This window comes from Hylobates moloch, unplaced genomic scaffold (genome assembly GCF_009828535.3).
Source record: "Hylobates moloch isolate HMO894 unplaced genomic scaffold, HMol_V3 SCAFFOLD_1, whole genome shotgun sequence".
NCBI lineage: Eukaryota > Metazoa > Chordata > Mammalia > Primates > Hylobatidae > Hylobates > Hylobates moloch.
In genome coordinates this window covers 82,619,330-82,642,558 of record NW_026652276.1, presented here as the reverse complement: position 1 = coordinate 82,642,558, position 23,229 = coordinate 82,619,330, and the positions used below count along the sequence as shown (strand labels likewise).

At 38.0% G+C, this 23,229-nt stretch overlaps 1 protein-coding gene across 4 annotated transcripts in view; it reads right to left on the bottom strand.

Moving 5' to 3' along the window:
* PLA2R1 (phospholipase A2 receptor 1) overlaps positions 1-23,229 on the bottom strand; it is a 127,937-nt gene that overhangs the window by 33,594 nt on the left and 71,114 nt on the right. For all 4 annotated transcript variants that reach the window (XR_009214348.1, XR_009214345.1, XR_009214347.1 and 1 more), the window contains exons 12-20: positions 21,831-22,033; positions 18,606-18,751; positions 14,623-14,707; positions 12,068-12,200; positions 11,469-11,504; positions 10,837-10,994; positions 4,870-4,934; positions 3,971-4,074; positions 2,249-2,388 (exon numbers count right to left, since the gene is read on the bottom strand). Coding sequence is in view for 1 of the 4 variants with exons in the window: in XM_032755591.2 (XP_032611482.1) it covers positions 2,249-2,388; positions 3,971-4,074; positions 4,870-4,934; positions 10,837-10,994; positions 11,469-11,504; positions 12,068-12,200; positions 14,623-14,707; positions 18,606-18,751; positions 21,831-22,033 (1,070 nt within the window). In the remaining 3 variants the exon portion in view is untranslated. The remainder of the gene's footprint in view (positions 1-2,248; positions 2,389-3,970; positions 4,075-4,869; positions 4,935-10,836; positions 10,995-11,468; positions 11,505-12,067; positions 12,201-14,622; positions 14,708-18,605; positions 18,752-21,830; positions 22,034-23,229) is intronic.

Genomic DNA, 23,229 nt, shown 5'->3' with positions numbered 1-23,229 from the left:
ACTGCCCTAAGAATCTTCCACAACTTCATCCTTCCCTCCCTGCAACACCTGGCAACCACTGATCTTTTTACTGTCTCTCCAGTTTTGTCTTTTCCAGAATGTCATACAGTTGGAATCATACAGTATTGTAGGCTTTTCAGATTGGCTTCTTCCACTTAGAAATAAGAATTTAAGTTTCCTCCATGTGTTTTAAAGGCTTGATAGCTAATTTCTTTTTAGCACTGAGTAATATTCCATTGTGTGGTTGTACCAGTTTATTTATTCACCTACTAGGGACATCTTGATTGCTTCCAAGTTTTGGCAATTAAGAATAAAGATGTCACAAACATCCATGGACAGGTTTTTATGTGTACATAAGTTTTCACCTCCTTTGGGTAAATACCAAGGAGTGTGATTGCTGGATCAAATGGTAAAAGTATGTTTAGTTTTGTAAGAAACTGCCAAACTGTCTTCCACAGTGGCCGTACCATTCTGCATTCCCACCAGGAGTCAATGAGAGCTCCTGTTGTTCGGCTTCCTTGCCAGCATGTAGTGTTGTCAGTGCTTTGGATTTGGGCCATTCTAGTAGCTGTGCAGTGGCAAATCACTCATTGTTGTTTTAATTTGCATTTCTGGAGTGGCAGTCCTTAAGTGCCAATGTGAAGTGGCAGGCATAGGAAAGGGGCAAGACCACCAGACTCAGGGTCAGAAAAAGTGTGTCTTGGCCTAATGCTTATTCACTGTGAAGTTTCAGAAAAGTCACACAATTTTGTTAGCATCTGTCTTTTCATATGTAAAATGAGGATAGTAATTCTATATATTTTTAAAATTCAGTGATATAAGAAATACACATAAAATCAATTAGCTAAGAGGGGAAGTAACTCAAATGTCCACCAATGGATGAATGGATAAACAAAATGTAGTATATTCATACAATGGAATATTGTCCAACCGTCAAAAGGAAGTCCTGTCACATGCCAGTGTGGATGAACCTTGAGGACATTATGCTAAGTGAAATAAGCCAGTCACAAAAAGGCAAATACTGTCTGATTCCACTTACATGAGGTATCTAAAGTAGGCAAATTCAAAGACACAGAAAGTAGAACAGTAGTTGCCAAGGGGCTCAGGGTAGGAAGAACAGGGAGTCGTTTAATGGGTAGAGTTTCAGTTTTGCAAGATGGAAAAGGTCTGGAGATTTGTTGAATGACAGTGAGTATGTAATACTTAACACTAGTAAACAGTAAACAAAAATGGTTAGAATGGTAAATTCTATATTGTGTGTATTTATCAAATATTAAAAAAAATTTAAAAGTCAGTGCCAAATATCTAGTGGGTACTCAATGAATGTGTGAAAAATCCAAGTGGCCTCATTTCTCAAATTAACAATGGGAGGAAGATCACAAAGGAGAGAAAGCCCTGCCAATATAACTGAACACTTAGATTAAAAATTGGCTGTCCACGATTGAAGAGGAATTTCATATTAGCATATGAAATGATGGCACAGTTTGGGTTTTTTAATTTTCTAAGAGTTAAACAATTATAATTTGGGATGTATTTTAATTACTTCCACCTAAGGCCTATAAAGTTATTTTATTATAAAATATGAAGAGTGGAGGGAAAGTCTAGGCCTTAATTGAAGGCAGCATCAGAAATAATAAATCTGGTTTAAAATATCCCCACTGGCAATTTTTTTCTTAATTCAAATCTGCATGGAAGCACCAGCTTTATGAGGCTCAAGATGACATTGACCAAGCTAAGCTATTAGTCCCTCAATTCACTAGTAGGCAGAGCTCTATGCTGGCTCCAGGCAGGGAAAACACAAGAGTAGGAGATGGAATCTGAGTCCTCTGAAATTTACAGCTTATTTGGGAGCAGAACCTAGACACACAGGCATGCAGGCACATACATACACTGTGCGCACACACGCACGCACATGAGCACAGACACACATGCATATGCACACATACATGCATACATACATATGTCACACCTAATGAAACATTCATACTGCACAATAAATGACTATGTCAATAGTAAAACTGAGTATAGAAATGAGGGGCAGTGTCCAGGCTGTTTTTGACAAAAATCTTTTGGTCCAAAAGATTTGTTACTAAATGGAAAACTCAAATTTCTTGAAAATTGTGACAAAAAAATTCCAGGTCCTACGGACAACTCACAGCTTTTAAAAGCCACTTCCACTTTTGGAAAACTTTCCAAAATTAGTGTCTACAAAAGAGAAACCAAGGCAACTTTTGAAAAACAAGCTTACCTTAGAGTTAAAATATAGCCATCCTTTGGGACACGTTCCTTGTTGTTTTGGTGTGTCTTTCTTTTTCTCTATGAGCCACACCTTTTTTCGCTTACAGATACTAGGCATAGAAACTGAACACTCTTCACTACCCCAGAGTCCTGGAGGAGAAAATGGGTTAGAAATGGCTTGGGAACAATGGCGATTCTTTGAAGGCATTCTCTGTTGATCACTATTTTTATGACTGCTATGGTTTTTCATAATTTATTTTTTAAAATCTAGAAACTGAACTAAACTGCTGATCACAGATTTCTCTAGGAACAACAGCTAACTGTGGGCAAGGGGCCAAATCAGTAATTTTAATTTAAGAATGTAGAAATTTTGCAATTTAAAAAAAATCTAAATAAATACTGCAATTTGAATCATAGAACTGATTAAAATCTTAAGAATATTTGACTTGTGTAGCAAAAGAATACTTTGTAGGGTAACGATTTCATTTTAAAACCTTCAACTTCAATGTACAGAGAGGAAAAAGATTCTAAAACAGTAGATAATTTCTACTTTATAATTCTTTAGAAAATAGAATAATTTAGAAAAATTAACTCAAGAACTTCCAAGAAAATAGCATTTCTTAATACTGACCCTTAATAAAACAGACTCACATATAGATGTGTCTTCAGTAAGATATATCCTCAAATCCTTAGCCTCCGACAAACGAACTGCTTTTTTTTTTTAAATTTAGAAGAGCTATATTTTCAGAATAAGGATTATAGAATGCATTTTATTGGCATCCAAGTCATAAATTCCAGAACAGGGCAGAATGCATGCCAATTGCAAGGGCAGGCTCAGTTTTCTAGATCAGGAATATGAGCCCAAAAGATGTTGGCATTTTGAAGGAGGGGCTGGAATGCTATTTTCAATGCAGATTAGCTGCTATTCTCCCAGACTCTCAAAACAGTCCTTTCTGTAGGCTGTTGTGACACCTGCTGGTAAAAGCAAGCTGATTAACCACACGGATTTTCCTTTCCTAACTCTCTGCAGAGGCCCTCACACCCAAAATTATTTTCCAAGTTTATCCCTCTCCTGGCCTGGGGCACAGATTAGTTATGAATCTGTTAGAGTAACGGGTATCGTTATCTTTTATTGGTTAGAGAGAAGGGGAATGAGTGGACAATCAACCTAACTACACTGCACTGATACAGAGAATTTAAAAAACCAATCTTCAACCTAAATGTGTTTCTAAATCCAACTTGCAAACAGTTGCCATTCTAAAGGAAGCAGCAATTGATGGCAGGTATTAAAAGAAAAAAAGAATACTGACTTGAATCAAAACATTTATTAAATAGGAAAATGGAAGTAAATTTCACAGAGGTTAAAGTTCTGGCCCATTATAAATTGGATATAGGAATAGATTTTTTTTAAAAGTGCTTCCATTGAAATATCATAGAGAAAAGCATTTGTCAGGCACATTTTTTTAACAGTTTCATTGGGCCCATTTCTGGTGCTGTTTTGATTTATGAGGAAGGACTTATTCAGATGTAAATTATTTCCGAGAACATGAATACATGGATTGAACAGAAAAAATGGCCATCCTTAAGCCTTATGGCAGACAAAACTGAACACATCAACTGAAAAGAGAAATAAACAGAAACTTCTCATGGAAATGATGCAAGGAAAAGACTTTAAGCCTCCTGAAAATTATTAGTTTGTATTATGAACCCAAAAATGGGTAAGTAAAGTAACCTGTTATAGAAGAAATAAAGCCACATCTCTGGCTCTGATTATTCACAGTTCTTTCTCTTCCTGTGTCCCAGTTCTGGTATATCACTGGTGTTCCATCTCTCCAGCTGTGGGAACATTAAAAATGTTAAGGTCTTCTCTCATTCTGCATGTCCAGTCTCCAACATCATTCTTAGAGTTCTAAGGTAGGGATTGAAGATATAATATTCTATTAAATTAAAAAAATACTTATATGTAGCATAGTGCCTATATTTAACTATATTGTATCATATACTTAAAATTTTTCTAAGGGGGTAGATTTTTTTTGAGATGGAGTCTTGCCCTGTCACCTAGGCTGAGTGCAGTGGCACGATCTTGGTTCACTGCAGCCTCTGCCTCTCGGGTTCAAGCGATTCTCCTGCCTTAGCCCCCGCCCCAAGTAGCTGGGTCTACAGGTGCGCACCACCATGCCCAGCTAATTTTTGTATTTTTAGTAGAGACAGGGTTTCTCCATGTTGGCCAGGCTGGTCTCGAACTCCTGACCTAAGGCGATCCACCCTCCTCGGCCTCCCAAAGTACTGGGATTACAGGCATGAACCACCGCGCCCAGCTAAGAGGGTAGATTTTATGTTAAGTGTTCTCATCACAAAAATGAATGAATTAGTGAATAAATAAATAAATGAATAGAGCAGGAAAGAAAGCTTTTGGAGGTGATGGATATGTTAATGGCTAGATCGTCGGGATGGTTTCATAAGTGTATTCTTTAAAAAACACTCATGTCTTTGGTTAGAGAAGTGAAAATTTATAAGTTGAAGATAATGTTTGAAGGGTATTCAACAAATTGATCACTAAAATCGAATCTAATCATTCTGCAAATAAAACCTGTCAAACAAAATTAAATGCAAATGAATCTAGGTTCATACCGAAATTCATAATTGGCTCTTTCTTCTTGAAGTCCAATCCACCAACTTGCACCATACTTTGATAGCTATTAAAAGAAAGAAAAAAAAGTCAGCATTTATTCTACTTGTTTTCCTTTTTCATTATTAAGAGTAATGGGGTTGCTGCTAATAGCTTTCTATTCTTCAGTATTTTACCCAATTATCTAAGGAAGAGTATACTAAGGTCGAGCGTCTTGAGAAAACCTGAAACTTCATTATTCTAAAATATTCCCTCCTCATTATGAAGAAAAACTGGAATCAAACATGGAAAATAATTTTAGTTTCATACAACCTGAAAAGTAATGTTTCTAACTCCCTAAGAAGGTTTTAAAAAGTAATATTAGAAAATGAATTCATTTTCTGACAAAAAATTATTGGCTTATCCTCTCAGTGATTTACCCTCTTGGTGATTTATAATTCATTGCATATGTCACATGTATTTGAAAATCAATTCAAGATATCAAGGCATCATTAGTATAAAGATACTGATTTTAGGTATTTGTCTGATTGTTAAGCTTTAAGCAGTATAAGCTTTCCTTCCCATTCAAATAGACACAGTATAGGACAAAAGAATACTACAGAATGCCCAGTGTTTGACAGCTAGAAAATTATCCTTTTGATGAGTTCATGTCCTTTGCAGGGACATGGATGAAGCTGGAAACCATCATTCTCAGCAAACTAACACATGAACAGAAAACCAAACACCGCATGTTCTCAGTCATAAGTGGGGGAGTTGAACAATGAGAACACATGGACACAGGGAGGGGAACATCACACACTAGGGCCTGTCGGGGGGTGGGGGGCTGGGGGAGGGATAGCATTAGGAGAAATACCTAATGTAGATGACAGGTTGATGGGTGCAGCAAACCACCATGGCACATGTATACCTATGTAGCAAACCTGCACGTTCTGCACATGTATCCCAGAACTTAAAGTATAATAATAAAAAAAGGAACCAGATTTATATGTGTCAACACGGACACATTTCAAAATATGTACTTTTTAATATAAAATTAAACTGTATAACAAAAAATGGAAATTTTAGTAGATTATAAATTCTATGTTAACAGAGTGATACAGTTATCACCAATAAAAAACCCCACTTAATCTAAGATTGTATTAGTAATGTTGTAGTGTTCAGAATAAAGGTAGTAAAAATTAGTAAGGAAATAAAAGACTTGAACAACAACAACAAAAATAAAATTATCCTTTTACCTTTTATTAATTTTACACCACTATTAATCACTTGGATCTAAGTACAATAAAGTATAAAATTAAAGCACCATGTGCATGCACACACACACACACACACACACACACACACACACACACGTTAGGGCAGATGTACTGACTTACGACCCAGGACATCGAAAGTCTCTCTTTAACTATAAAAGAGGAAGAGGCAGTAAGGGTTTTTCTAAGACCTGTAAATCAGTATACTTAATGGGTGTGTGTGTGTGTGTTGTGTGTTGAACTGTAACTTAATTTTTATGTGCTAAAATCCTGTTAATTTGAAGGCATTATATATTTAAATTTGTACTCTCATTTCTTCTATAAAGACTTCGGAAGAAATTTTAAGATATATTATTTTTCCATAGGAATTTCAGCTCTCCACACAACAGAACCCAATAGCCCTCTAACAATCTAATTTATAAACAGGTACTTTTATTCTATAAACAGCATAGCTGTTTGTCTTATCAGCAATTTGAGAATAATGCAAGATGGAACAACTGTAATTTTGGATCCCTGAGGTGTTGTTTCGTGGACATGTTCTTACAGGCTGAATTCAGATTCCCATTGTCAGACTTTGGAATGGGTCCACTGAGACAGGCTGTGAACTCAGTGGGGGAACTACAACAATTTCATTCAATCTAAAGAGGTTTCATGTGCCACAGGACTGGAAATCATGGCCTGGATTGTTCACTGCCCCAATTAAGGACCTCTAAAGAGAAATTATAACTGCTGCATCCTAAGTGGCATATTTATTACCACCTCAATTATGGCATGGTAACCTCCACATGGCACATCACAACCTGTTGTGATATGGCACAGAACTGAACTTCATAGGAGATGCTAGAAGATACCCAGAATGGAACATCCAATGTGAAAATGGATGTTGGAAATTTTAGCTTAGGAAGCCCACAACAATAGAAGACTTATTAATATGTGTTTGCATAAAGAAATGTGATAGAGAAGTAAGCTCAGGGCATAAAAAATGTCATACGAACATGCATTTTATAATAGCAACTATGTTTTGGTATATACAAACAGCCATTATAGTTAGCATCATATGGAAACAGCATTTACCAAAAACAAACAAACAAAATCCCACAGTGACAGTCAATACATTAATCCATAAAGCAATATAAGGAAGAACAACCTGTCATCTTTTAAAATGTTCCCATCAAGAATGACAAAATGATATTTTGGAGGAGGACTAATAGATTTGATATGTATTTTAAGAAGCATTTAGAAATAAAAATTTAATAATAATGGTAAATTGCCTTTTCAAAATGACAATACTGCATAACAGTGTAAAAATGTCAGACAAGCGGACTAATTAGCTAGCAGTTTGTGTCAAACAACTCCTAAAGTGCTTGCAGCTTTTTTTTCAGCATTAATGTGATTGTCAAGATGGCTCAAAAAATAAATTCACTCTGATCATGCTTTATGGTCTTCTGTTACTCAAAGAGTGGGAGGGAAAATATTGACATTCTTTTTCCAAGATGGGAACATTTTATTAAAATTTTTATTTGCTTCAGATTTTTAAAACTGTATCTAGCTTGCTTGTTCATAATTAATTTTTTGACACTGCAACTAAATGTTATTTTTGTTTTCAACAATTCTAATGACTGCTCTTCTTAGGGGAGCTACACAAAGCACATACGTAATTTCAAAAATGTTTAATTACTTATTTGTACTCTTCCTACATTTATAAGATAAATGTGAGACAGAAGTGAGTGGAATGACCTCTACACATCTTGCTCCTCACCTTGGAATGAGGTAACTTCTGGATTGACCCATTCCAGTAGGATGTTCTTAGGTATGGGGTTTCTTTCTTACAAAATGTGAACATCACTATCACCACCACCAACAATAAGTGCCCAAGGTAGGCACAAATTATGCAGAAATAAGAATTTCTTGGAAAGTAACAGCTCTCTTCTTTCTAATTTGATATCCTTTCCCCTTGGACCCTGCTATAGACTAAATGTTTGTGTCCCCCTGAAATTTACATCGTTGAAATCCTAACTCTCAAGGTGATATATTAAAAGGCAGGTGGCAGGTGATAAGGTCAAGAGGGGGGTGAGGGTGTCTCATGAATGGGATTAGCGTCCTTAAAAGGGGACCTTGGAGAGCTCCTTTGCCCCTTCCACTATGTAAGGATACATATGAACCAGGAAGTGGGCATTCACCAGACATCAAATCTGCCAATGCCTAGATCTTGAGTTTCCAGCCTCCAGAACTGTAAGCAATAATTTTCTGTTGTTTGTAAGCTGTGTAGTCTATAGTGTTTTGTTACAGCAGCCTGAAAAGACTAGGACAGTCCCCTGGCCCTGTTCTCAGTATTCAAATCCCACACCTTCCCATAATTTTCTTTTGTAGCACAGTGGGGAGATTAGTCAGCACCTTACCCATGAAACTGATGGGGCATTCTACATCAACATGGTCATAGGCCAGGTGACAATTTTGCCATATAAGTCACCATAAAGTTTGTCTGATTTGAGATCAGAATCCTCAACTAGATCATGGCAGTGGCTACGATGACTCAAACTGCTCAGCCTGTGGGATTTCGCCCTTCCCTTCTATGGGAGGCATTAACTCTGCCATCCCCACTGGCTTCCCAACTTCCAAAGATTAGGAGATGAATTAAGAGGAAAGGTGAAGACAGAAGATCTACAGAAGTTCCCAGCAGAGCTAAGCTCTGTTGGAAAGATCAAAGAAGCCCTTCATTGTTCATGTCTGAGATAAAGCTGGCAGCCATGTTTTGGGGAGGATTTTGGAACTAGCATTTTGATGTAATGAAGACACTGTGCTCTTACATGCCCTGACACTGCTGTTCCACTGTCACAGGCAGCACCGTGTAGGGTTTTTAAATGACTAGATAAGTAAGATGGCCTGGGTTTCTTTCCAAATTCCACCACTTAGCTGCTGTGTAACCAAGTTGCTTAACCACTTTGAAGTCTTAGCCTCCTCATTTGTAAAAATGTACTAATAATAGACTTCCCAAAAAGGGTTCTTGGGAAGATTACATTTTAGTACTTATCATAGTACCTGAAACGGTTATGGTAAGTATGGCCAAATATCAGCTCTTTTTTGGTTGTATACTTTGCATGCCCATGGATTAGTTTTCAGCCATTCATCTGGTTTCTTGTTATTGCCCTCTGAGGTGAGGAGTATGGTGTCTGGCTAAAGAAATGTGTATTTTCCGACATCATGGTATAGAATCGAACATGCTCATATTGAACATTATGGTTTTGGCTTGAGTGTTCCATCTGTAAGAGTGGAAGGGTGACAAAATAGTGTACAAATTTATGATGGGGAACATTCCACATCTAGTGGTTGTTCTGCCACTGAGTGTCTGTGGGACCACGTGATTGTCATCTAACTTCTCTTTTTCTCGGCACGTGATTGTCATCTAACTTCTCTTTGCCTCGGCTTCTCCATCAGAATGTAGCAGCAGTCCTGACCTGCTTGTACCTCATGGGCTGTATGTGCAACAGACAGGATACAGAGACAGTAAATCCCCATGAACTGTGAGGAAAGACATTTCTTTCTCAAGCCTAGGATGCTTTAATACAGGGCTTCATTTTATAGTCAACTTCCAAAGATATAAAAAGATGATAGAGCTAGAAAGGATTCCTGAAGAGCATGAAATATGATTAAATTACAGGAAAAGAAAATGGCTTTTTCTTGCTTTCAAAGCTTCCAAGGGAAAGTTTGGAGTGAGGATTTCCCGCCTTCATGCCCCCAATGTAATTTGTACTTTCTGTGCCCTTTCTATTTACTACACCATATCACTTCCAGCTTCTTTATTTTTTAAATTTAATTTATGTTTTAAAAATTGACAAATAAAATTGTATGTATCTATTGTATACAACACGATGTTTTAAAGTATATATATCCAGCCTTTTTAAAAACAGAGACTGTATCTCATATATTTTTGCATCTCTGACAAGTATCCCAGTGCCTGGCACATACTTGATAATGAATGCTTATTGAAGGAACACACTGAAAAGTACACTATTCTTTGCCAGTTTATTTTATTATTTAATAGGTCTTGCATGTTTCTTTCTTACTAGCTTAGTTCTGCAAGGAATTAAGTAGCCTTTCTCTACCTTAAGTTGAAATAGAAAACTACTCCTTACTATTTTCTGTATATTAGTGTTTACAAACTTAAAAATAATGTACTCTTATAAGATTTGAAACCTTAAAACTGCCAGGCACCCCCCAGGTATTCCTCATCCCTCATTTGAGCTTAATTTTCCTCTGTGGCGTTTATCCACTTATTTTTTCTAATATATTATATAATTCTATTTACTCGTATTGATTATGGTCTTTCTTCCCAGACGAGAATATAAACTCCATGAAGATGGGAATTTGGGTCTGTTTTAATCACTGGTAAAACCCCAGTTCTACCAGTGATTAAATGATCGAATGAACCTCATGAAACAATCTCAATGTGCTCACCATTGTTGCTAACAAAGAATGAAGAGAAGGGAAATGACTGAGCAATACAGTAAACCTGTATCTCTATTATTTTCTCTTAATCTCTATAATAGAAAAAAAAAACAATTCTCAAAAATCTATGGCTTTACTGAAATCTATGGCTTTTACTGAAGTTTAAATAAATATCCGAAGTCAAATCGAAAAAACTATCCCTCCCTCCTTCCCAAGGGCAAAAGAAGGCGCTAAACTCTGAATTTTTCGTGGTGAGTTATGTTCAAGTACCGCTTTTATTTTGCTGTGGATGAATTCTTGCTCATGTGCAGAATGAATTGTGAGAAGATCACTGTGCAGCCAGCTACAGACAAACTCAAAGTTCAACCATTCTGAGGCAAAGGTATGAAAAAGGTATTCTGCATCCTGATAAAAGAGCCAGGGTACATCTGAAAGAAAAAGAAACAGTGAAAATAATGCTGAAATGATAAATAGGTATGCTAGGATTGACCCCAAATTTGTGATTTGGTCACTCAGCATTAAAAATAATTGTACACACACACAACACACACACACACATGAATTTGAACACACACACAGACACATATGCACATAAATAGATATATAACTTGCTTTTTTTCTTTGGTCTATCTCTTACAAGATACCTTCACTAGTATTAAAAGGTCGGGGATAGATACATATTCTAAAATCGCATGTCATGAAAATGACTGACGATACTAGTCCTTAATCATATTAAATGACGACATTTATTAATTATTAATTTGAACAAATTAGCTCTAGGTTGACACAAGAAAAGAGAGGCTCGATTTGAGAAATGTAACAACACATTAATGGTATATAGTAGCACTTATATGGTATATATTAATAATTAGAAATTCAAGAGCTGCCAGAATCGTTCTTACCGTACTGGTACCAGAACGGAATCTTGGGTTTCACATCTGCAAAGTGAAAACAAATCACTTTGACTGATCTTGCTTCTCAAGTGCATTGTCTGTGAATTACTTCAGCTCTAAACACACTATTTTGTGCTTCATCTTTTAAAACATCACTTTAAAACAGGTACATTGTGCTGTTTGGAATATGTGGTGAGTTCTCACACTTGAAGAGGAAGCTCCAGAGAGGCTTCTGATTAAAGAAGGAAGGACATGAGCACTTGCTGAGGCCACTGTGTGCCACACACTGTCCTAGGTGCTTCCACTTACTCATTGTACAAGTAATTCCATTTGCTCTGTAATATCAAAGTGACATTTTTCCCAGACTATACTTGCACTATAAATATTCTGCAATATTAGCTGGTTACCTTAGTTCCCAATGAACTAACTTGGCATCCTGCATTGGTGTCGCCTTTTCTCATTTCCTATAGAAACATTTTTTGCTAAAATAGTGTAATTTGGTTTATCATGCAGATTGTTGATACTGTGGTTTGGGGTGTTTAAATTGGGAAAGTACTAGAGATTATTAGAAATCAAACATATAGCAAAGATCTTATTACTATTTTTACCTCTTGGGATTTTGCATATCCATTCACGTTTGGAACCACAGTGTAAGGGCAGCAATGTTTTGTTTGCCTTATAAACAGCACAGTTTCTTGCATCTTCTCCAAAATAATTATTGTCTAAAAATGAAGAGACAACCTGCAGCAGATGAAGTTCATTATTCCTTAATGATGATACCCCCACAAAGTTTCAAAAGATCAAAAAGGGCATCTCTGTACATAAGCATTATAGGCTTCTCCAGGAAGCTTCAGAAATGTCTGGATGTCATTCTAGTTGAAGGTTGTTTCACATTTGTGAAGAACAAGCTAATCAATATTTAGCATTTTTTTCTTAAAGATGCTTTAAAAAAAAAAAAAAGGCCAGGCACAGTGGCTTACGCCTGTAATCCCTGCACTTTGGGAGGCCGAGGTGGGCGGATAACAAGCTTAGGAGATTGAGACCATCCTGGCTAACATGGTGAAACCCCATCTCTACTAAAAATACAAAAACAAAAAATTAGCTGGGCGTGGTGGTGGGCGCCTGTAGTCCCAGCTACTCGGGAGAATAGCGTGAACCCAGGAAGTGGAGCTTGCAGTGAGCCAAGATCACACCACTGCACTCCAGCCTGGGAGACAGAGTGAGTCTCCGTCTCAAAAAAAAAAATAAAGGTACGTTATTCCTTTCTCCAGAAGGAACAAATCAAATGCAAGCTTTGGTCTGAATTTGCACATTTTTCTAACTGGGAAAATTTTCTAGCCTTGGAATCCTGGGTAAACTTAGGGACTCAGGGGTGTGCCAGATCTTGGTATTAACTTTGATTTTGATTACTTTGAACATATGCTAAGTTTTTTGTCTCTAATAACTAAATTCTAAGCCATAGCTAGCTTTAATCAGGAATATATCAGGTCACTTTCCATGAGTGACCACATAACTCATATAATTCACATTACAGGGGTATTAAAGAATCAACCTTCTCAATTATGTAATGACTACCTCACAGAAGAATGGATGGACCACAAGTAAAATTGGGGTAAAAATTTGGGGGAAAAAAAGGATGTTTTAAAATCCTTTATATTCCTCCTCAAACATGTACACTGTCATGTAATAATTCATCTATCTTAAATATATATAGCCTCAGGTTCAGAAAATGGTGTGATTTGAATTCATTTTGTCCAGCAGATATTGGTGAGAAGCTCGGCCACTGCTTCGTGGCCTTATCTAATTTATTCTGACCCAGATTATCTGTTCCTCTCCTATTACTAATGAGTTTGTTATACTAAAACAAAAGAAAGTGTTCTCAACCTCTGTGTATCACATTTTCAAGTGCTATATTGACTTGAACCACCCAGCTGTCCCATGTAGTGGCTGCCATTTATGGGGCAAGTTGATCCTGCTGTACCTTTTCTGTTTTCTGAGCCTTGGTTTCTTTATCAGCAAAACAGATTAGTGGGGCTGAATGACTTTTAAAATCTCTTCCTACTCTCTTCTATAAACCTCTTCCTTGACACAAATTTGAACACCATCTTGGTACGGGGCTTTCTTTATTGTTCTTTACTACTTCAAAGTTTGGCTACTGACATTTTGCCAACCATGAGATATTATAACATTGTGACTTTGGAGTCAGACAACCTGTGTGCAAATCCTGGCTCTCCTATATATTATTTTAGGCAAACCACTTAATCATTCTAATACCCATGGCACTGAGTTATTGTAAGGATGAAATGAGATCATGTAGGAGTGCATTCAGCTCAGCGCTTAGAACAGTATAAGGACTCAATAAACAGCAGCTGCATTAAATTCTCACTGCAGGCGCTTAGGAGTCGCCCCCATTTCACAGGTGAAAGTGAATAATGTGATTTTTCATGTGCCGTAGGATGGATCCCACTTCAATCTAGGATACTACTTCTGTTTTTTCCCTGTCATTTTGAGAAAAATGTGAGAATTACCCATTGCAACTGAAAAAAAAATGCAATAGTGAGTTCTCTGTGTCTTTCATAGAGGTTTGCAAGTATGGGAATAAACGAAAAGCAAGACTTTTTTTTTTTTCCTTCTGGAACAACTTGCTCTAGAAGGTGATAATTCTAAAACTTGCATTACTGTCCTTTCAGAGTGAGATAAATGAAAAATCATTCTCCAAAATAATCTTCATTTCATTATGACATGGACAAGGTTCCCATACTCAGACAATCAGGTGCTATGCAGGATAGGGAGGTATAGGGTAAAGGGAGTCTTGTGTTATTTTAAAGAATAGCTGCTTCTCTGCCAGAGAGACTCTTCATGTGGGAGATGGTTTGGGAGGACTTTCTGGAGGTTTTTTATTCTTTTTCAGGATGGTTTGGGGAGACATTTTGGAGGTTTTTGATACTTTTTCAGGCTGAAATTGTACAATGGCCTCAGAACAATGTGGCTAGCAAAGATTTCCCAGGACCTTGCCAAATAATTCTCCTGGTACCAAGGTCTGGTGCAGTTTTGTCATGGGAGCTCTGGCCATCATTTCTAGGTTCTCTTGGTTGGTTTACCAAGTGGTTCCAGGCCCACTTGTTTTGAATCCATCCCTTTTCTCCAGTTTGAAAAGACTTACAGGGGTTCTATCAGACCACTCCCATGAGCCAGCATTCAGTGGGTTTCTTTTATTAAATCCAATCCAGAACTGCCTTTCTTCTGTCCTGTGAAGAGAAGAAACAAAAGCTTTGCTTTTCCCATCAAATTTACAGCATTATGTGAAAGGTTCAAAAAATATTTTAAAATATTTATGTATGCAGGAAACAGCTGATGCTGCTGGAAGAACTGATCAAGTCAACAAGCACTGAACATTTTAAATGTGCAAAACCCTGTGCTGTGACATGAACTGAGAGAAGAATAAGCCTCACATTCTATGTCTCTTGGTTTGTGTGGTTTGCTCACAGGTGATATATAGTTGGGGAAAAGTCAGCTTTTATTGAGAACATGAGTTTCTCATCAGGAATAGCAAAGCCTTTCAGTCAGGACAAGAACACATGAAAAGAAAATTGGTAAGAAACTTTGGAACATCTCTAGCCAAGAGAACATTTCACTACTTTACTGTGTGTTTGCTACTTCACTATACTATTTATTCTACTTTACTATGCTTTGATTTGTTGTTCTTTTATTAAACGTTCATGTATTCTCTGAAAGTCAACCACCAACATCTTCATTGAATAAAAGGTACACAGTAGGTTTTGGGTTTTTTTCAGATTATCAACATAAATAATTCTAAAGCCAGTCACCCTGAGCCATGGTACATTAACTTCAGTCATCACCATTGGTTTAGACTTGGTGAGAAGCTCCACGGAGAATCACCTTCCCTTCTATGAGGCAGAGTACAAATGTGTCCACAGAGTACTCAATAAATCGAGTAATAAAGCCTAACTGTGCAATGAACCATCTCACTAAGATAATTTTCTGAGAATAATTTTGAAGAATCAAAGATGTAAAATATTCAGATGTCAGGACAGATACTTTATTTTCCTTCATGCAGAGAAGGAAGCCTATTCTGAAGAACTCCTTCTCAGATATGTCAGCTACTCTGCCTGGATGACACAAATTAAATTCAAATTCAGCTTAGAAATCCAAGAGATCACTGGTGCCTGGTTGGTCATTGTCATGATGATACCTTACATTTAAGGCTGGGAGAAGGTGAGAATGGCCACCTTCAGTTTAAGCCAAGCACATTAATCTCCATGGCATAGGCTGAAAATCCATGTCACTCTCCTGGTGTTGTGACCTTTTTCTTTCCTCACTGAATTCAGAGTTCTATGTCTTTCCTGCTATATATTGGCTCCTGGAAGATGAAATGGTATTTACTTTCTTTTCATCCAGTTTCCTGAAATTGTATAATATTTAATAAACACACATGTATGTGCATATGTGTGTGTGTGTGTGTCTGATTAATAAAATAGAAATAGAAAAGCAGTGCCATAGGAAGGAAAAGCAGCATACCTGCTATACCTGCTATGAGATCTGGTATGTTTGCTATAATTAAGCATCAGATTTGACTGAATTCTCTGGTAGTCTGGGAATAAAGTGAAACATACACAGTTATTGATAATTTTTTTTTTGAGACAGGATCACACTGTCGCCCAGGCTGGAGTATAGTGGCACAATCTTGGCTCACTGCAACCTCCTCTTCCCGGGCTCAAATGATACTCCCACCTCAGTCTCCTGAGTAGCTGGGACTACAGATGTGTGCCACTATACCTGGCTAATTTTTTTTGTATTTTTTGGTAGAGATGGGGTTTCACTATGTTGCCCAGGCTGTTCTCTAACTGCTGGGCTCAAGCAATCTGCCTTGGCCTCTCGAAGTGCTGGGATTACAGGTGTGGGTCACCGCGCCCAGTCAAGAATTTTTAAATATTTTCTTTAAAGACGGTTCTCATTCTATTGCCCAGGCTGGAGTGCAGTGGCACAATCGTACCTCACTGTAACTTCAAACTAGGTTTTGCTGGGACTACAGGTGTGGCCACCACACCCAGCTAATTTTGAAAAATTTTTTGTAGCACCTGAGTCTCACTATGCTGCCTAGGCTGATCTTGAATTCCTGGCCTTAAGTGTTCCTCCCACCTTGGTGTCCCAAAATGCTGTGACCCACTGTGCCTGGCTCATATTATACGACTTTTGTGATCAGATATTGAAGATCCATGATTTAGCTTGGGACTAAATTCTGCCAGACATTTCAAGCATGAGAACTTATATAAACAGAAATGACAGTGACATTTGATCTTAAAGCAAACTGGGAAGCAGTGTGTGTGTGGTTGTCATATGGCAAACCTCACTAAAATGCAAGGGCAGAATATGCAAATATGTTTTAATGGAAGCTAAAGTAATGAAGCAAAATGTAACTTTGAACAATGGAGACTATCACCTATCCCTTGGATTTGTGGCCTCACACCTGGCTGATAATCCAATTAGCCAGGAAGCTTCTTAAACTTTTCTTCAGACTCAGAGAGTCTGACTCAGCAGCTCTGGTGTGAGGCCAGAAAGTTCTGTATTAAAAGGTGTCCCGACCAAGTGTGGTGAGCAGCCAGGTTCCTGAGTCATGACCTCACGTCAGCATTTCCCCTAGGGACTAGCAGTTCTGTGGGATGTCAGTAAGTGTTCTTAAAAAAGGGATTTGTGCTTCCTTCTAGAACCCTTTACGATGCTGATGTACATGGCAAATCTCCAAGATTGTACATCGTTTTGCAAACATATTTGACCATAAAATCTCCTTCCTTCCCTGCAGAATGCTGCACAAGACTCACATGGAGAGATGTCAAAAGCTCCCAGCTTTAAGGTCACTGTTGTAGATGTGGAAGATGAATAATTTGATAGATGTTGCATGTTAATCTTTTTATGAGAATGTCCTACAAGGAAACTTGTGGGAAAGGCCAGAATTTTCCCGAAAAAGTAGTACGGGATTTTTCTCTGGGATTCAGGCCAGTGTTTCATTGAGACTCCAGATTTCTAGAGCTTGAAGCAGAGTACCTATTATTATAGTTGTTTTCATTAAATAAATATACAGAGTCATGGAGGTGTGCTGATCACAACATCCTCAGAGGCAGGATTTTGTCTGTCATGTCTATTGAATTATCCAACCAGCTATGCATGTAACTGTGCCCCTTCCACAGAAGATACTCTCACAATGCAGGCTGACTGACAGGAACATTCCAAAGTGAGAGGCCAAAGTCGGGGGTCGGGGGCTCACAGGAAGGAGAGAAGATGACTGTCTTCAAATATTTGAAAATAGAGTAGATTTGATTTGTATTTGCTCTAGCTCAAACTGAGGGGAGGCAGATTTCTGGCTTATTAGAAAACTGCTCTTTGAAACTAGCCTTCTGCAATGGAATGGGTTTTCTCCCAAATAAGAAGCATTCTGAAACTGGAAGGAATTATGCAGACAGCGGATGACCACGGTATGTGGTGAGAGGTAGCACAACACCGTTTAGAGTTCTTCCAATTTAAGCTTGAGTTTCTAACTCCACTGAATTCAAGGTTCTGTAAACTTGCAAGATGGATACAGATAAGGGAAAGCTTGTTTCCTCAAATGAAAACTTAGGAGGTTGGGTTGGAATTTAAAAAAAATTACTGGGACTCTTTTTTTTTTTTTTCCCAAACAAAATCTTACATAGGCTCCAATTATATACAAAGTAATTAGCAGTGGAGCTGGTTGGAGCCACTCTAGTGAGGCGTGGAAGGAACTAGGAGCTCTGCCTACATGGGCATCTCATACTCCTGGGGTTCCATGATTCTTGGGATCCTTCCACAACACTTTGAAAACCACTGGGGTAGATAATTCCTGAGTTTGGCAGGAAAAGTCTACAGTTCTGACTTGAGGCACAGAGAAAAGATTTCAAATATCTAAACAATTATCACTTTGTTCTTTGTTTTATGAAATGAGAACCTGGTACAAGATAAACATAAAACTATATGTATATTTATTTTTCTTGGCTTTGGGCATAATACAAATACGGGAATTTTAAACAACTACTTGGGATACTCACCCCTCAGAAACCATTACTGGGAGATAGAATATTTGACTGTAAGTTTTCATAATTAACAAGTATTTACCAATTAAATTTTGAATGTAAGAGCTCATTCACAAAATCCTCTTCCTCAATATGGGCAAAGCTTGCAAGATGAGCCCCAAATTCTTCGCAAAATGCTTCAGCTTCTCCCCATGTTCTTTTCATCAGAACTTTTTCACTATGAAATACCTGTATAGGAAAAGAAAATAAATTAACGTTATAGATAAGGCGAGGTTGTTAAACTCTGCTCAAGAAAGTAACAGTAATATTAATGTAATCGTCATTATTCTTTATAAAGATCTTGATCTAGTGGGAGGAAGTAATATTTACTGAATTAGAATGTGCCTAGTCATCATAAAACTATTAGTTCCTTTTATCCTCATAACAAATTTCTGAGGAGAATATAGTAAACTCAGTTTTATAATGAGCTTTTTGAAGAATTTTTTTTCACCCTAAATCTTCTGTGACTAGCATGTACTTGTCCCTCAGTAAATATTTGTCAAGAGATAAATAAAGTCAGGCCAAGAGAGGTTAAGAATTTTAGGTCACACAGCTATAAACTGGCAGAGCTAGGATTAGACCTACAATTCCTCGCTTCCAGAGTCCATAAACTTCCATCCCACCAGATTGCCTTCTGACAGATTAGAATTAGCAGATTGACCATTACTCTGGCTGACCCAGGGCAAGAAATGAGAAATGAGACCTGGGACCTAGGGTAGCTCTATTTCTAGAGTCTTTGGATCTTAGTTGAAGTGGCAGGTGCAGTGGTTCAGCTGTGCCTAAAATCTCTGCTGCTTCTCAGCTGTCTTCATGGTGGCAGGAAGAAGCCAGCTGAATGGAAGGTCTTCTGTTGGTTTTATTTAAGACTAGGGAAAGGGACTGAAGACCCAGAGCTTGCAAACCCAGTCCTCTGTACCCTTCTTATTTTTAACTGCCTGGCACTAAGCCTGAGCCTCTGATGCCAGACTGGTACACCCTGTGGCCAGCTCTCACCAGGCTCTTATTTGCTGAGACCAGAATGAATAGCTTTCCAAGTCTTGTGGACCACAGCATAACCTTTCCATCTTTTAAATTATGTGTCAAAACTTGCCTTCTCTGTGAACCTCTTCCCGAATCACTCTAAGCTCATAAATCCTACCACCATGCCTATCACACATACCATGCATTTGTTGACATATCAGGGTGATATATAGTAGAAAAGGCACCAGACCAGAAGTCCCAAACCAGGGATTTATTCCAACTCTGTCAATAAATAATCGTGATCTTGGGCAAATCACTACGTTTCACAGGCCTCAGTTTACTCATCTCTAGGGTTTAACTTATTACTGGGCAAAGTCACTTTTGGGCCTATTATATAATGAATGTAATGTAGGATTATACATGTGTACAATTTAAATCGAGCACATTCACAGCTGCTTCATGCCATCTACAAGCTACAACAGTTCCAGAGATAAAGTCTGTCTTCATTCTGCTCTGCCTGTGCAGAGATGCTGGGGAACTTTCTCCCAAGATTTAGTGAACACCTATTTGTAAAATAAACCAAGACAAAACCACCAAACATTTTAAAAAACCATATTTCAAAAAATGTGTTTCTGACAAGATTGTAGGAACTAATTTAAATTAGGATCTAAAGCCGATTTTAAAAATAGAAATTTCTTCTCATACACACACACACACACACACACGCATATATACACATACAAATCAACCGTATACATTAATTTGTTTGATCTTCAGGTGTCTGGCAAGCTGCAAAAGGTATCCTTATTAGTAAAATTGTATCATTCAATAATAAAAACTTTATTTGTTGGTTTACAAACAACATGAAATTATACCATTTAACACCCTCTGAGTGTCTGCCTCCTTCACTTAGTGTATGAACAATATTGACTGAGGCCTCAATATTGCAGGAGGACAGGTCCCCAGATGACCCTTGCTGACCCAGCTCTTCCTCTTTTTCTTGGCAATTCTCAGGCAGAGTGTACCAAAAGTGCAATGTCCTAAGATAAGGAGGAACTGTCCTTATCCCTCCTGGAATAGGATGTCTTGTAATACTTTAGCTCAGTGACTCAGGTGGCACCTGGGATATAAAACCCAGAGAGGAGCACTTTGGGGAGCCCTCAGCTGTCATGCAAAGTGGGGCATGTCCAGACAAGATTCCATCTTCCTGGGGGTGCTTTCCTGAGCCTTGGGGAAATGGCTCACCATGGATCCTAGGCTTCGGTTGCTTCTTGCTGCCTATCTGTGAATACAAGTTGAGCATCCCAAATCCAAAAATCCAAACTCCAAAATGCTCCAAAATCCAAAACTTTTTGAGCGGTGACAAGACATTCAAAGGAAATGCTCACTAGAGCATTTTGGAGTTCGAATTTTCAGATTTGGGATGCTCAACTGGTAAGTACAATGCAAATATTTAAAAAAAAAAATCTGAAATCTAAAGCACTCTGGTTCCAAGCATTTCAGAAAAGGAGTACTCAACCTGTAATAAAGTTAGTTTGCCCATCTTGTTGTGTGGGAATTCTGTCTCACCAGATTCATACTCTGGCAGCCAAGTTTGTGCAAAACCTCCTGTCAGAGCTAGGAACGTACGCAGAAACTGGTTAGGTGTTTAGAGTCCTCCCCCCAGGAGTGATAACCAGAGCATGGTGCCCTCCTTCCAGGGATTAATATTAGTGCATGGTATTTCTTTTCTTTCCTTTTTTTTTTTTTTTTTTTTTGAGACAGAGACTCGCTGTGTCACCCAGGATGGAGTGCTATGGCGCAGTCTCAGCTCACTGCAACCTCTGCCTCCCGGGTTCAAGCCATTCTCCTGTCTCAGCCTCTTAAGTAGCTGGGACTACAGGTGCATGCCACCATGCCTGGCTACTTTTTGTATTTTTAGTAGAGATGGGATTTCACCATGTTGGCCAGGCTGGTTTAGAACTCCTGACCTCAAGTGATCTGCCTGCCTTGGCCTCCCAAAGTGCTGGGATTACAGGGGTGAGCCACTGTGCCTGGTCCTGTGCATGGTATTTCTGCTTAACAGATATCAATCTTCATGAGGAAGCCTTCAATATCGCCAGGATGTGTCAATTTTTTTTACTTAAAAATTATTTGGAACATGATTGAAAGGATAGAGACAGGCAACAAATGTTGATTAAGCACCTGCTGTCTGTCAGGCACTGTTCTAGGAAAAAAAAGGGTCCTGGAATAAAGGAATTTGGGATACATGGATCAAATTAAAATAGCATTGGTCCTGTTAAGAATGTCCATGTAACCTTGGTATCACCTTGAAGCAACTGGCCAGACCAGGCTCTGACTCCCAGTCCAAATAGCAGGGGTGAAAGGGCCATCTCTCTTCATACTCTGCTTTTTCCTGATTTTCAACTGGCTGCTTGCACAAGGACATTGCCTTAAAGTGCTGACAGTCCTTCACTTCCCAGCGACCAAGTGGATGCCTTCCTCGCATGGCAACACAGCCACCACTGTAGCCTAAAAGCAGAAAACAAGCACTTTTAATACCAGACGACTAAAACGTTTTGTGCTCAGAAGACTGCTCTTTAGAGTGTTGAATAATTGACATCTCCTAATTAAGCACCCAGACAAGAACAATCAAGATGAAAACGAATGTCTTATTGACCTGATTATGTCATTTCTCTTCATCTCTGGAGAAAAGAATGGAAGATGGAAAAGAGAGAAAAGAGAGTGTGAAGGCTGAAATTTGGACCTTGTCTGCTTTGTGCTCAGATGGCAAATGATGAGGAACTAGTAGCTATTCCTATCTGGAACCAAAATATCCCCCATATTTCAGTATTGTACTTCAAAATCCCATTGTGAAAAATCAACAATGAAAGGTGCATAGTGCTCATCCTCTAACAACTGGATTCAACAGGGGAAAATATGTGAATAACATTCAAGGTAGCCACAAAGTATACAACAGAAAACCAAACTGTAAACTTTGGAAGAATGAAGAGAATGAGATGAATTCTCTAAATGAGGTAAAGATCCGGGGGCAGGGACAAGGCAGACATCAGGGAAAAGGAAGAGAGAAACAGAATTAGAGAGACAGAGCGGCTTTTATATGAAAAGCAAAGTACAGAGATTTTCCCTCCCACCTTCATAGTATATGTGAGATATTGGAAAATGTGATATACTAGTTATGGACAAAACTCCACTTTTTTCTTTGTGTAGGCTTGAACATGTTAGAAGGTAAAATGTATTTTTCCACAGAAACAATTTATAAATTAAGATTCTTAAGTTTGTCAGCAAAATCTATACAACTCATGTGATGGCAAAAAAAAAAAATACACTTCAAATTTCAGTGAAGAATAGTAGAAAGCAATTCTATTCCAAAAATAGAATTAAAATGAGTAAGAATGAGCTTGTTTTTTCTTGAATCCTGGGTGATCATTTAATTAACTAAATTCACATTCATCAACAACAATAAAAAATTGTACATCTGCAATGTGCTCAGCTAGGCTGTATATTAACTGCTTGAAAAAAAGGATGAAGCAAAGCAAACCAAAAACCAATTCTTAGTTTAGTGTGAGATACAGACACATAAACAAGCAATTATAATAAATATAATGTGTAAAGTGCCATAGTAAAAGGTGTGTTCAAAGTTCTGGAAGAGACATCAGAAGGGTGATGGAGCCTGTCCAGAGATGTCAGTAAAACATTTGCAGGAA